Source organism: Genypterus blacodes, unplaced genomic scaffold (genome assembly GCF_046128005.1).
Source record: "Genypterus blacodes isolate CSIRO-AG114 ecotype Tasmania unplaced genomic scaffold, CSIRO-AGI_Gbla_v1 ptg000067l_1, whole genome shotgun sequence".
NCBI classification, from domain to species: domain Eukaryota; kingdom Metazoa; phylum Chordata; class Actinopteri; order Ophidiiformes; family Ophidiidae; genus Genypterus; species Genypterus blacodes.
In genome coordinates this window covers 12,974,980-12,990,325 of record NW_027466879.1, presented here as the reverse complement: position 1 = coordinate 12,990,325, position 15,346 = coordinate 12,974,980, and the positions used below count along the sequence as shown (strand labels likewise).

General features: G+C 42.9%; 1 protein-coding gene across 1 annotated transcript in view; it reads left to right on the top strand.

Annotated features, from left to right (window-relative positions):
• Positions 1-15,346, top strand: part of tox3 (TOX high mobility group box family member 3) — a 40,925-nt gene that overhangs the window by 19,488 nt on the left and 6,091 nt on the right. The window contains exons 2-3 of the mRNA XM_076155995.1: positions 2,986-3,048; positions 10,280-10,531. Of these exons, the coding sequence (XP_076012110.1) occupies positions 2,986-3,048; positions 10,280-10,531 (315 nt within the window). The remainder of the gene's footprint in view (positions 1-2,985; positions 3,049-10,279; positions 10,532-15,346) is intronic.

Here is a 15,346-nt window from a genome sequence, read left to right as displayed (position 1 = left end):
AGGCAAAGGAAGAGAAGTATGCCTGTTTTCTGGGAAATAAATTGCTTGTATGCTAAGTAACATTACTGCCTGGGCTGTTTTTGCTTCTCTAGGCTATTTACCGGCTGTTTTTCAGTGACATTATTGAATGGACATGGTATAGATGAGACCTCAGCCTCAGCTGCCAAATAATCAGATGTAAACGGCAAATATGCATTCAGCGCTTCATTCATTTCAAGGGCGTTTTATCACCCACCACTCAAGTCTTTTCATTCTTTCTAGTCGTCTGCTTCTGGAATTCTGCGCGCACACACAGTGTTGTTTGGTCCCTTCCATGGCTGCTGCCGCCCCTGTCGAGCTCGTCACATCATTTTAATTACAGAGCTTTCATTGTCTGTGCTGACCCATTTCAGTGCAATCCCTTACCGTCACTTGCGTCGTGCCTCCAATCACACTTAATTTCATCTGGCATTTGACTCGGTGTGCTCTGCCACGAACATGAGCATTGAGTGCCTTCCCCCCAAAATGATTTGGGAATAACAATAACAAACTCCACTCCCTGCTCCGGTCGTCCGTCGGGACTCCTCTGGTCCAGCCTGCATTGTGACACGGTGCAGGTTTTAATGGTGAAGATTGATACTGGTGGCTGGGGACATTTTTTTTGGGGATGTTAGTCACAGTTCTCTGAGTAGATCTCAAAGTGTTCTTATAGGTCTCTTGGAACACAATAAAGTATGAGTCACAGAGACAGAGCCCAGGGAATCTCACATCTCTAACTAGCACAAGGGCATGCTTTTATTTTCTCTAATGAAGCTAATGCGATTTGGATCAGTATCCATGGATACCGTACACCATATAACATATCATTTAACCTTTATATTCAGTGTGTTGTTTGCTTTGGTGACACAATGTTTCCTCCTAAATGCTACACAGTTATGCTCGTGAAATTGTCATTAGTGTTACCCAGTCATGTGTAACATCACATTTAGCTACAAATGCCAGTCAAATATTTCCTCGGAACAAGAGAACAAGCCAATATAGTTAAAAGTAAACACGCAGTTATATTGGAGGCAGCAGAATGTTTTTTAGATCTGTCTGTAATCATGCAGTCCTGCCCAGAATTCTCAGGGAACTGTTTACGATGAAGAGCAATTGTTTGCTCACTCTTTGAAGTCTTGTTCACATCCAGAGAGATACAGCGACAGAAGAAACAGAGACAGCCCTGCACTAAGCGTTATCTCTCCCCACAATCAGCCCAATGTTCCTAGCGCTTGAATAGAGAGGGATATCTCTGAGACTTCAATTTGTTATCTCAAAGAAGAAGTTGGACGGAGTAACACGTCCAAGATAAGCCCAGCGTAAGGTTAATTACCAGCCGAGTAGCTGATGTAACCCAGCCATGTCAGGTGTCAACTTTACACACTGCTGGGATGTGACAGAGTGCCGCTTATTGACAAATGTGTAACGTCAGGTGTGTGTGTGTATGTGTGTGTCTCTGGGCGCATACATTTATTTGCTGGGTGCAGAAATAGTTTAGTAGGGCAGCTTCAGGTAAACCGGCACTGGGGGACTACAGAGGCCAAACCACCTGCTTCAGCAAATGCAAACAGAGCTTGTGGCCCCTCCTCTCATTGGTGCGTAACACTGTTAACATTGCTGCTGATTCTCCCCTCTCTCTCTCCAGGGCACAGACTAATTAATGGATACCATTCGCAGTTGATTAGCCGCAGTTCTTTTCGGTAATTACATTCACATACTAACCACTCAGGAAAAAAAAGGGATGAGAAAATATATTCATGCACCTCTGCGGGTTTTTTTTGTTCCTGATCTTAATTTGTTTCTACCATTGTTTGCGCTCGGCTAAGATAAGAAGCTATTTTTCCCTCTCCATCTATTGGGGTTCCTTGTCATTCATAATGTTTTAAGAGCGTGACTTTGTAATAAACACACAAAAGAGATTACTGTGGAGCTCTGTGGAAAATAGGAAGAGTGTTCTCAGTGGAACTTCATGAAGACGCAACTCGCTGTGCTTCTTTCTCCTTCAAACCGTGTAGGCAGGGTTTGCACTCCTCACTCACAGAGAGGTGCATTGTGCTCCTGGGCCCAGCTGCTAGCCCATAATTCTTCATTCTATGTCCCATTGTTCCTACCTGTCAGCACGGTTGTGTCTCCGAAGAAAGGAAGTGGCTGCCATTTTGCCAGCAGGCTGTGTGGGTTGGGGGTGGTTGGTGTGAAAACACCATGTTATTTCTTACCAAAGTGCACGGTTTTAATAGCTTACCCACAGTTTAAAAAGCCCAATTTGTCAGTACAGTGTAGCGCCCTCTACTGAAACACTATTGTTTGCTTTTTGGCGCACTGACAATAATTTCACATGTCCGTTGAGGCTGTTTACATATGTATCGATTGTTCGTGTTCTTGTAGAATTCAGTTTTATTAGAACTTGCAAAGAAGCAGCGTTTTCATTTTAAACCAAACTTTTCGTGGATGCGGGCAAATGCAAATTTAGGTTGGTCAAATAAACTGTTAATTGTGTCTTTAACCCAACCCACCTCTCATGGACCGAAAACGTACTCCGCCCACATTAGAAAATAATCTCCGCCTTCTTATTTCCCCTCAGTATCACAAGTCTCCCATAGGTTATTTGAAGTTAATAACCTGCCACAGCATCTTGATACTTGGCTTTGTGATGCAAACATATCCTTAATTGCCATCCCATAAGAGCTGAATAGCCAGACCAGATTCTCATTACCCTAGTTTGAATTGGCTTGGGCCTCTCACATGCCTCTCGTCATGTCACAATAAAGCCAAAGTGTCAGAATTCACTTGTGCGAGCGGAGAAAAGGGTTAACTCAGTGTGTAAACATTGAAAGCCAAGTGCGTGTGTGCGTTGTGCATGTTTGAATGATAGGTGTCTGTGTGGAGGGTGAGAGCCTGTGAAAGCCGGATGTTCTCGTAATACTTGTAGGTTGATGGTGTCTTTTTTTGTGTGTTTTTCGTTCACAGTTCCAGAACAACAATTACATGAATATGGCGGAGGCTAACGGCGCCCTACTTGCTGCTGGAGACGTAAGTATAGCCTTTTATTGCCCCTGGATTTTATTTAGATCATTGGGAAAATTCCGCTGATGAAGACCTCCTCCTCCTCCTCCTCAGTGAAGATGCAGCCAATTAAAATGACAAAGTGTTATAGTGAAAGTGTTGTAGAAGAAGCTTTGTAGAAGGTCAGTAATATTTTCAATGCCAACCACTGCCTCTAAATTGTCACTCAGTTACACCTTTATTAGACTGTAAAGAGCTCATATTGCAGTTTTTGTGTAACTTGCGATGCAGTAACACACATTTATGGTTATATACTGTAGATGGGGGGGAAATTGTCAGCGGTAGCAACCAATATCGTAAATCCTAAACCTCCAGATTAGTTAAAATCCTCCACATAATCCATAATGATATACTCACTTCTCCATCTCTCTCTGTCAGAGGCAACATTTTATTGCCTTAGATGTTTCCCACTCATCAATGCCCTGACACTCGCTTAAGGCAAGACACGAAGCTTACAGAAAGATCAGCCAGGCTCATTCCATACCGTTTCTTATAACAATTCCGAGAGCTCCATGTGACCATCTTGACAGACTCTGACAGACCTTAAGATTAAGTGATATCGGTGAGAGGTGAGGATGTAAACACCTGATTTCTTCCCCTTGCCAAAGACGTAATGACGGCGCCCAAGGAGATTCTGCAGCTCTGTCACTCACAGAGCCTCTGCTGTGTCTGCTGGCATGAAGGAAACCTCAAATGTCACCAACCATGCTCGGCTGCAAGCTGCTGGAATAATTCTGTGTGCTGTAAAGAAAGAAGGGTTCTGTTTCTCTGGGGGTATATAACTGCCTCTCTGAGCCATAGTAGTGCTAACACTGTGCTAAATTTACCCATTTTATTCCCCCTCCGCCCTCTCCACTGCCCTGTCATTAGAGACAAGTGCACCAAAAATACCCATCATCCTACGTGGTTCAAATGGGCCAATCTTGTCCAGTTTAGCAGGGGAGATTGATCTGGCTTCAAAACCCACAGCAAAGCATCATTACGCCGCTCCAAAGTAGTGAGGTAGATGTCATTGTTAACATTGTTCTCCAGGTTGCACATCTGTGACCGGCAAGCACATTCTATCATCCAATGTTCATAATGCGACGAGGGATTTTAATGTTCGACATCCCAATTGTCGATCCTTTCCTTTCGATGTTTCGATGTATGTTTGTGTTGTGAATCCACGGGCTGAGGTGGGGGTCCACACTGGCTCGGGCTGTTTGGGGAGCGTTCAGCCCCCCAGCTGCGAAAAGTCCAGAGTGGCAGCCATTGAAGGGGGATGGGCAGGAGGGAGGGGGAACTTCTTGATAAAAACAGGCCTGTCTCATTTGCATTTTATCAAAAGGAACAACTGTTTCCAGTGTTAGGGCACAGATGGTATTGTGCTGAGAGAGAGAAAGAGAAAGAGATAGAGAGAGGGAGAAGACAAGGAATGAGAATAGATTTTTCCCTTCGAGTGATGGAGAGTCCAATGTGTTGTTTCTTGCACTTTGAGCCAAAGCGTGATTGAAGTGACATTCCACTATGAGTTGTGAGGTTCCACAAAAAAATTATTCCTCTCGCCCCTGTAACTTTATATTAATCTACTTAATGTGTCAGCTCTGGGCTCAGGGCACAGAGAAAGGAAGTCTCTCCCAATTGAAGGCTGAGTGATGAAAAGCTAACATTGACAATGAGCTAAATTTATGTATCCATATCTGTGTGACCATTACTTTGAGTTAAAACAAGCCTGTAATTGTTTAAAAGGGACACACATCTTGCAGACGCCCACGTTCTTATTGTCATTGAGCTGCCTGTTTTGCCTTTGCAGTGCTTTAATGTGCATAAAACATAAAAAGACACTTGTACTCTCCCTTGCTGCAGCACCACGGTGCTGAAGGGGTGTAAACAGGTCTTTTTTTAGGTCCTGTCCCTTTTAAGGCCCCTCCCTAAAAGCTTGCTCTGATTGGCCGGGTGCATCAAGCCTGAGTTGGAAAAACACAGTAACCTGATACATGGCTGTGTCTAACCAGGTGTGTAGTCAGGTGAATGCAAACTGTGTTACATGTTGACAACATGTTGCGGAAGTGAGGGACTAATTGTTTCGATTGAATTGATTCATTGTCTTACTGCGCACTATAAAAGGAGCCAATAAGGTGGAATTTGTCCCCATAGTTCAGTTTGATTTATACAGTCAATAATGTTTTTACAGCTGTAAGGCTCAAGGCTCTTGTTTTTCAAAGGAAGTGAATGGTCATTATGCTGATAATATCAACAGATAAGGTATTTGGCTGTGCAAAAAAACGAAAAAAGACCGCTTTGCTATTAAATCTTAAAGCGTTTCCATCCACATTTCATCCTGTATTCAATTTGAAGATGTGTTGCGCAAGAGACAAAATGCTTCTTCACGAGAGGAGCAGAGCTGTATTTGCTGTTTGGATTGCTGGTGTATCATTTACCTTATGCACTTAGAGGATGAGATAAGATGACCTTGGTGTGCTCGGTAAAGCACACATTCTAGCGGGGGGAAAGCTTGACTGCTCCCCTCAGGGAAAAGGATACTGTACACTGAGATTGTGTTCCACTCAGATGTATCACTTTACCTTCACAATCAAATTAGAGACGTGTAATGAACTATAAATATGTAGAAATGGACTACAAATGATCCAAACTTGAAATAATGTTGATTGGGGGGTGCCTTGCTTGATGTTGTCATACGAGAGTAGCTGCACTCTGCCCGTCTAGATATTAGAAACTGGATACTCAATCCTGGCCCTATTGATTCTGTGGCCTATTATATTCAGTAATTGCATGCTGCTGCCTTTAACAAGTCTTGGTTATTGCATCTGTGAATTGCATTTCTAAGTTTATTGAAGAATCTGAGGTAGTGCCTGGAAAGCTTTTTTCCCCCCCCTTTTCTTGTTTCTTCTGTTGCGATATTAAAGGAGCTCCATGCTAACACAGGGATATGACACCGGAACAGAAAATTCCCTAATAAACATAATCCTTTCTTCTTTTCTTCATCTCCTGGGCTGTGTGTTTCTCTTGCCGTGTTCCTCGTTTTTTAATATTTAGAGTTAAACCAATGTGCATCATACTGTATCAATTTGGATCTGATCTGTCACGTTTTCTATAGCCCCAACACCGTTAGAATGTATTGTGTATGTATTTTCCCACTTTCTATGTCTCTTCATTTCGCTTCAGAAACTTAGTAAAGCTCACAAAGTCTCCTAAAAGTCCCACCTGTTCAGGGCTTGTTGAGGTATGGTTTCATGCTATGCTCGTCTAGTTTGACTAGTTTACATTTGCATTCGCCTAAAGGTGTTTTACATGTTGTGTACATTGTGACGGGGAGTTGCGTGATGAGTGGAATCCGATTCATGTGGCTGAGGCACGCTGCGGGAAGCACAGATGCATGAGGTCACTGTACAGAGATGGGCAGTGGTTGCATGAGTGGACTGCACCTGACCTCACTTACCACCTTCAATTTAGCTGCATAGATCTGTAGATTAGAACTGTCAGTATTGATTAGATTGGTAATTGATGAATCTAAGAATTACTTAACTTATTTGTTATTATTTATACTAGGACATTATGCTTTACAATTTTTTCAATCTTATATTTCTGTCAAATTATTTAATTTCCCATTTCTTAAAGATCATTTATTTTGTTGAAGACATGGACCAGAAAATGGTGTACTGTCACTTTAAGACACGATGATGTGTTGCATTGATTGACATTGATTGTCATGTTGCAGTGCAGAAAGGCAATGAATATAATTCACATGTGGCAGTTGCAGTTGCTGATTGACAAAACACAAATAACCCAAAGCAGTAAATGTGCAATAACAGGTTTGTGTTCCGTCACTGTGAAGAAACCTGCAGACTTTATCTTAGATTAGCATCATTTATCGTATCGGTTGGGTGCAGCACTTCGCTAGCGAGGCGAAGCTCACCTCTGCAGACTTCCACGACTGGATGCTTCTTGAGCTTACAAGTATTACAACAGTTGGCTACCCAGCTGCTAGTTATTTACGTCTTTTGCTCTCTGTGATTGCCTCAAAATGGTGACTGCATTGCAGTGTTTACCATTCTTCTCTGGCGGATTTCTGCAAATTCATTTCCGTACAACAATGATTTGATTTGCAATTGCATCCCAGGGACGTAGACAGCGAGACAAATTTATGTTTTTCAATTAAAGAAAACCAGTGGGTCTCCTAACCTTAATTTATCATTCAGTTATTCAGATGACAGATGGATGCTATTGACTTTTAAGGGAAAACATTACATTAAGACAAAAAGCAAAGTATATAGATGTCATAGATGGTTTTTATGTTTCTGAGCAGTATATCTGAAACCTTCTAGGTAAAATCTACCCACATTATTCAAAAAGCTCTGTATAACAACTGCATCCTAAACCAGCATCTGGCGCTGCACTTTGCTCTGCTGAGCCTTTCAGGACAATTTGAATGGGTAATCAGGCCGACGACAACAAGACAGTGGATTCGGCAGCTCTTAATCTCAGATCGGAGCTCCCCGAGACGCTCGTCCTGCCGATACTACTGCCTTTATGTGAAATGACACCAGACATTGTACGACACTTTAACACTGCGGGTTCAAGTACACTGCGCGTCTGGCACCTCTTCCCCTGGGAGAGAGACGGCTTTTCTTTGGCGACAGGTGACATCTTCCATAGCGCCAGATGAGAAACAAAGGCCGTGTCTCTGTGATTGTTTCCCCTTGTGCAGATGTTAATTTGGGCCGTCTTTAACAAAAGGAGGCGATGCACATCAGCACAGCCTTACTCCTCCTCCTCCTCCTCACCCCCGCTCTACCTCTTTATTTCCATACCGTTTAGCACACAGCAAACGCTAGCCTTCCTGCCCTCTGAAGCGCACGCCTGTGTTCTTGTGCTAAGCTTAGGTCATGGTCATGTTTGTGCTGATTTGCTCTAAAAAGTGATGCTCACCTCAACTCACCTTCTCCTTGAAGCTCGTCTCAAATGTCTTGGTTGTGCTCTGCAATTCAGGCCACAAAGCAGCAAGCCTATAGGATCCTGTGACCCATATAGTTCTGCCCTGATTTATCTTATACAACGTAAGGCCAGAGGAAGCCTACATACATCAGTAAATAGCATCGGTAGTAGAGCAAGGGCAATACAAGTGATATCAAGAGCTGTCCTGTGAGGGAGTGTTTGCGGGTAATTGTGGTCAAACTATTGCAACCTCTTGCTATGCATCTGATTGTGCTTGACAAGCCAGCGTCAAAACAAGACAAGACAAGACAACATCGCTACACAACACGACGTGGATATATTCAGTGGGCGGCCATAATGTCTAGATCTCAGGGGTTTAAGCTGGATCAAGATGCAGTGGAAGATAGGAAAATGAGGCTGTGATGATGGAGAATCTCTGCTCCCTCCCACGTACTACAGGAACATCTTGCCCACAACAGTTTTGTTTTATTAACTCCATCACCACTTGTGTTATGATTCACGTGCTGCTGAACAGGCATCATTGTGAACCCGGGTTTCTGAGGACTTGGGCATAAGATGACAGTAGAGGACTCGTAGTAAATGGTCCTACAGAAGGTCTTTGTGATTTATTCCGCACTCTGTGAGCCACAGGCCAGGGCTGTGATGAATATGACCTTAGCTCCTTCCGAAAGGAGAACTGGTTCTCTGGGTGTGATACACACGGCAGAAAGTGAAACAGTGGTCGGAAACAGGAAGAGATGAATTAAAAGCGGGATGAAAACTCAATTAGCTGTCTCTGCCTCTGGAATTCATCAGTGCTTGTCAAGAAGGCTGCCCTGAGTAGGCAATGAATTAGTTTCAAGTGTCTTTGTGCTGAAGCAAGCAAGAGGAACATTAATACTCCCTAATCAAGGGGTTGTGTTGGCATATTCCCTCTGTTGTCTCCCTTCTGTTATTCCATCCGCTGCTGGAGACAGAGAGACGGAAAGGAGCGAGACAGAAAAGACATGCCTGCTTAGCTGCGCTGGTGGTACCTGCAGCTGCTCGCCTCAGGTTTATGCCGACGACGCTACTTAGACGACGCTACGCTTCAAATTAAGTGCTTGTGAAATAGTGTGATTGGCAGACAAAATTTGTAACTTTCCGTAACAGATGTACCACTTGTTCTCGAGGAGAAAAGTGTAATGTGCATCGAGATCGTGTTGTCCCACTTTCCAATGTGGTTGGACTCCAAGACATCCTTGCTATCAGCACTGGTCAGTTGAGGAGTCTTAAATTTCACACACCCTGGTACTGCATGAGGCCTGACACGTGATGTTATCAGGATTTGTTAGTGAGTAAGAGAAGAAGGGGCGAAGAAAAACCATCTCCCCTTTCAAATCCGCTCATCAGTCATTTAACAGAGGTTTATCTCAAAATGTGATGCATGATCACCTCCAGAAGTCATAATCCCCATGGAAACTCAGGTGCAGGTGTGTCAATGTGACAGAGAGTAATCTGTGTCTTTGTAGAAACAGATTTAAGTATGCAAACCAATTATCTTTGTGTCATAACTGAACATTTTCCAACAACGTGGTCACTACAGAGCCGAGGCGGCGAATGTACAATAGCTTACAGAGCTGGCGACTTCTTGTTATTGTGAGAATGTGAATATATTGGCTTTCTGGAGAGCAGCTTAATGCAATGTGCAGTCCAAAACAAGACCCAAGTAGGTGAATGGTCCCATCTCCAACTAGGCAAATAAGCAAATTAAGTGTGACCAAAAGCTTTAATTCCAAAGGCAGAAGGATTAGGCTGTTTGATGAGCAGATTTAAGGGCGCAGGCAAGGGGAACAAAAAGAACTCTTCTGACCATGCGTAATAATCTTTGAGAATGTTCTTTAAACCCATCTCGCTATGACGTGTATTTTCTCTGCACTTCAACCCAACAACTTCCATCCCCAAGATTAAGGGCTTTTATCATGTATCCTTCTCTCTCCCATGATTGCAGCTTGATATTTTTGCTTTTGACATCGTCTTCTGCACTTGCCTTTTTCCTTCTTTTGCCTCAAAGTGGACTTTAATAGGTTTAGGAAATGTTACAACTTAGTGCACTTAGAGACAAGTATATTACCACTCGACTAAAACACTCCCTCTCTTATACGGAGTTGTCTGATTAAATCCCTGAAGGTTTCCTTCCAGTGTGTTAGATAAGGCCTGCTTCAACTAGACTTGCTTTTTAAACCGCTTTTTTACGATTTTCTCTTTCTCTCTTTCCCTGCAGACTTTCCACACACCCAGTTTGGGAGATGAAGAGTTTGAGATCCCACCCATCACACCTCCGCCTGAGACGGAGTCCGGCATGGGTTTATCAGAAGTGGACACACCGTTCCCAGTTATGCCAGAGCCCCAAGCCCAGCACAGGGGTCCCGTAATTCCCCAGTTCCCCCCACAGAGCCTGGACTTGCCCTCCATCACCATCTCGCGCAACATGATGGAGCAGGATGGGGTGTCCCTCAACAACGGCATGCCTGTGGTGAGAATTAGCACGCTTATACACCTTTAAACTAATGAATTATAGTTAAAGGGCTTCATTTGATTTCATTCATCGTCTGCCATACACAAATGTTATCAACATTAAAACCCTGCATGGCATCCTTGTGTGTTTGAACTCACACTGTCCTCTGATATTTGCACATCTCTGTGCTGGATGGAATTAATATGATTCTGTCATATTAATATACGTTTCCCATTGCTTGGTCAGTTTACGATGGCAAGCAGCCATGTGGAGATTACTTAGGCGGATTATAAAACAACTGATTGTTTGACATGCTTGAGTAAATCCCTTTTGTAAACACCGAATCTACGTACACAAACAACAATTAATGTGTATTTCCATTAGATTATGGTGTTGCCTAAAGCGAAGTTGGAGCCTACATGTAATTCACTGCTGCCTTGTGCTCTGCTTTTAGTTGCAATATTATTGCTAAAGGTCATTATTGTGTAGTTCAGGTCCTCCACTCGTACAGAGATGTGGGTTTGTTGGTGTACACGCAGTATGAGATGCAATTTTGAAGTGTAGTACCGGTGACCCCTGATACCAGAGGCATACTGTTCTTAAATGAGCCCTTTTACTGAACCAAAGTGTCACCTTCACAGTTTCCGTGCGCCTCCTGTTGTCAATGCATCTGGCACAGCATCTGGTCTTGTTTACAACACAGGAGGTATATGATCACATTGAGTAAATGTCACGATATTATGTTACTTACTGTGAGGATTTTAAAAAGCGCACAGACTGTGGATGATCCTCTCTGTGAGGTGAGCAGATGTGAATAGATCACAGGTGTTAGAGTACAAAGCACATTGAGCCTCAGAAGGACGGGCGAAAATGGGACCCAAAAGTGCCACAGTTTCACTGGCTCATATATAATTCATGTTGCTTCCAGAAGCCTATCTACTGTAAATGCTGATGCACGCTTCTGTCCGGTGTCACATGAGGTCTTCATGAGCCTTCATCAGATGCTCAGAGCCTGAAAAAGCCAGGGTGGTGCTTTGTTTGGAGTTCAGGTTCAGCATGGAAGAGCCCCATGCTGGAGAATTAACCTCACTGGAAGCTTCCCTTAGTGAGCAGTTGATGAAGAGATCCTGAGCTTAATCCTCCTTTACACTGACATGGATGGTCAAACATGGAACAGTAGATGGAGTAATCGCTCGCTTTATGTTGATACTGTTATGTGCTATAGATTTTAAGATTGTTTTCTGGGGAAGGGGGGGGAGAGAAGCATTTTCAAATGCCACAATCATAGAAGCATTGAGGGGGAAAAATGGAAATGTCACTGGCTGACTAGTTGTCTTACAGCCCTATTACAAAAATGGAAGATTCATTTAGGGGGGGAAAAAGAAAGGAAAGGACAAAAGCTTGAAGGTAGAGATGAGGATATTGCTGCAGAATTTTGCTTTGTGGACCACAACACATTACACTGAGAGGATGTGATGATCATTTTAACTGTGTGAATAAACAAAATGTGTTTTAGACCCCCTGCTTCCCTTCCAACACATTTGTTGAATCACACTGATATTTCAGATATTTATTTACATTCCATATGGGAAGGGGCTATAACATTTTACAGCTCTTTTCCCTGCTTCCATGCTCCTGGCATGTAAAATAATTGCAGCTTTTAAAATATCTCTGCCGCATACAGTAAGTGAGCCCCAGAAGGCTTTTGCCTAAAGAATTTTCATTTCATGGTCAGTTAAGCTTTCTACATCTGGAAGAAACGAAACCTTGACACAATTACATTCCTGACTGTTCTCACGACTTGCTGGAGGATTAGATTTGATTCTCAAACATTATTCCTCTTTAACACCATTTGCATGGCTCATGTCTCTGATTGTGTGGAGACTCTATTAAAAACTGAGGGGAGAATGTGGGTTTCTGCTCTTTGCCTCGTGGCATTGTCGTCGGCACACTACTCCCTCGTTATCAGTCATCGCACATTGTGCCACAGGAAGGCTTGTGGTGGTCCTTCATTTCTGCTGTAAATGGGTTTGATCCCCAAAAGTATAGAGACAATGCCTATAGAAATTCCATTCATCTGCGCTCTTTATCTTTGCTTTGAAAAGGGAACGCAACTTTCAAACAAGATAAGTAACAGTGCCGGTCTCAATGCATTCCATATGCGGATTCCACGATGTACGAAGGCGCTAAGAGGGACGTTTTGTCATTTTGTCAGCGCACTGATAAAGGAATGACAACCTTATATACATGATTACACATTCTCTGTTATTTGTTATGGCTGCAGGGCCAAACAAATAAACCATGCGCTATTGCAATTACATTTTTCATCAAGCCGTAGTGCTCATATTTCCCAAACACTTCTCTTGGTTTTCCTCCTCTATACTGTAGCTTACTGGTGGTGAATATTCAATGTGTGTGTATGCCCGTCTCTTATCAGAACTTAATGAGAAACCCAACCATTGAGTATACCTGAGCAATTTTCAAAAGCTTCTTCCACGTCATTGCATTGCCAAGTGCTCTGCTAATTCCTCTCCCATAATGTTCAGCGTATGTCTTTGCAAATTGGCCACAGATGCTGCAGTTCTACAAAGAAGAAAAAATTACATTTTCTCAGCTGCAAAATGCCTGGCAAGCCCTGCATCTGAAGTCATTATTTATTTAATCTGCTCCTCTAACAAGCTTCTGACTCTCATTTTTGTCTCGCAGCATGTGTCCTCCTGATTTGTGATTGAGTCTCAATAGTGCCAGATAGTACTGGAGTTAGAGCTGCCACTATTGCTTTATTCACCTTTTTTTCTCTCTCCGTTTCTCTCCCTGCTGCACAGCGAGGGTCTTTGGGTTCCATTTCAAAAAACACCTGGTGCCATTTTTGGGTTTTTTCTCTCCTTGTGACATGTAAGGATGCACTGACTCGGGCTCCGCGTCCGCCATGAACTGGATATGAATAGTAGCTTATATCTATCACTGATTTATTATGTGTCTGTGATTACCAACGAGGCGTTTCCAAGGAAAAGTAATAACTAATACGAATATAAGAGCCAAACCTGAAGCATCACTCACCATCTACAGTATATGCAAGATAAGAACTGATGCTGAAAAACCTATTTGTTGCTTTGGTTGTTCACATGATTTGATCTACCTTGATACTGTGTAGATTCCAAGTCAATATAATAGACGAGGTTTTGACTGGTCCAAAAACACACACTCTATATCCTGTGAATCAAATGGAAAATGTGAGCGCTGTTGCAGAAAGCATGTTTTTTATACTTCCCTCTTATCTCCCTTCCAAGCCAAGTAGCACTGACATGCGTTGTACATCAATTTAAGAGAGTGGATTTTTTTTCGCTCCGTTTCTTGTTCCCTTTCTCTCTCCACCGACAGCTATTGTGACATATTGGGTCAGTCAGAAATGAAAGATATTCATGCAGGCATGCAATACTTGTAATGAAGTCTCAGCTTGACCTTCTGCATGATTGATTCTGTAATTTACTTTTCTCAGGCAGCTCTCGAAAATGAAATGATGTCATGTTGAACAACTTTTAAATACCCATAATGCATCAGGAGAAATGGTAGAAGGGGGTACGGGTCAGTGGCTGCACCGGACCGAGGGAGAGAGTCGGCTGGCCTCACAGTCTGAGCGAGGCGGTGTGTGAGAGAGATTTGTTTTTAAGTGGGGGTTAGAGGTTGGGAATATAGATGGACTGGGTTTGCACAGCACAGACAGGGAGTGAGAGAGAGAGAGAAAGAGAGAGAGAGGTGTCTCTGACTTAGACAGGGCCGAGGAAAGAAAAACAATTTATCTTCATGCTATTATAGCCTTACCAGCATTCAAAATTCCATTTTTCTCATTTGGCTTAAGAACAGACTTCAGCAGGTTGCTGAAAATGGAGGGAAAAATAAAATGCTGTCCCGTTTAGAAGGCGAGTAAAGGAATATGTGCAGAGCACTGATAAACTATCTTTAATAGGACTGACCTTTCATGCTGGCGAAAGTTACTGGGGGATTCATCCGTATAATTACCATATAGATGATTTTACTCCTCTCCTGCCATGGAACATTTCCAAGAGCTCTGGCATTGATTGAATGGAAATTGAACTTGTTAACATTCTTTTCAGCCTGTTACAGCTTACATGGTGCAACTGTTCATAAATTCCCCCCAAATTCTGACTTCCAGTATCTTGAAGAACAGATTCAAGTCTGCTCCCATTAACATCTCTGTGGAGATTTTTATCCCTGCACTTGGTGAATGAGTAACACTGTGTTTAGAGTCCAGCAGCTGTGTTTACTGCCCACTATATTGTGAAAGGGGATTCACACATTAGCAGAAATTGTACTTTTATTTTTATTTTTGTCATTGTTCTGCCCTCTCCTAGTTTTAAGAAGGTGTCACACAGCCGAGCGTCTGCTGTGCTAAGTGTAGATGAGGCCAACAAGAATCTAGCAAACAAGCCATTTTCCCATTTGCCAGCCTGTTGTCAGCAGCATTGTATTGCTGCCTGTTTAGGCTCCTGCATTTTAAAGGCAGTTTATGGGGAATATTACAACATTAACTTTGTTTGGAAAAAAAACCTTCATTGATTAGGGAGCAGATTCCATCTTACTGGTATCTGACACATTCACACACACACACACACACACACACACACACACGGAGACACAAACCTGACTAAGGAGGGCACATCTGGCCACTGTGCACTCAAGATAAGGAGTTGTTTGCAGATTTACGATGACTATCAAAATATCGAGTTAGGTGTCTGCTGTGACTGCTGACAATACCGCAATCAAAATGCAAATGAGATGGCAGGGGGACATAAATAAACATCCTTGTTCTGG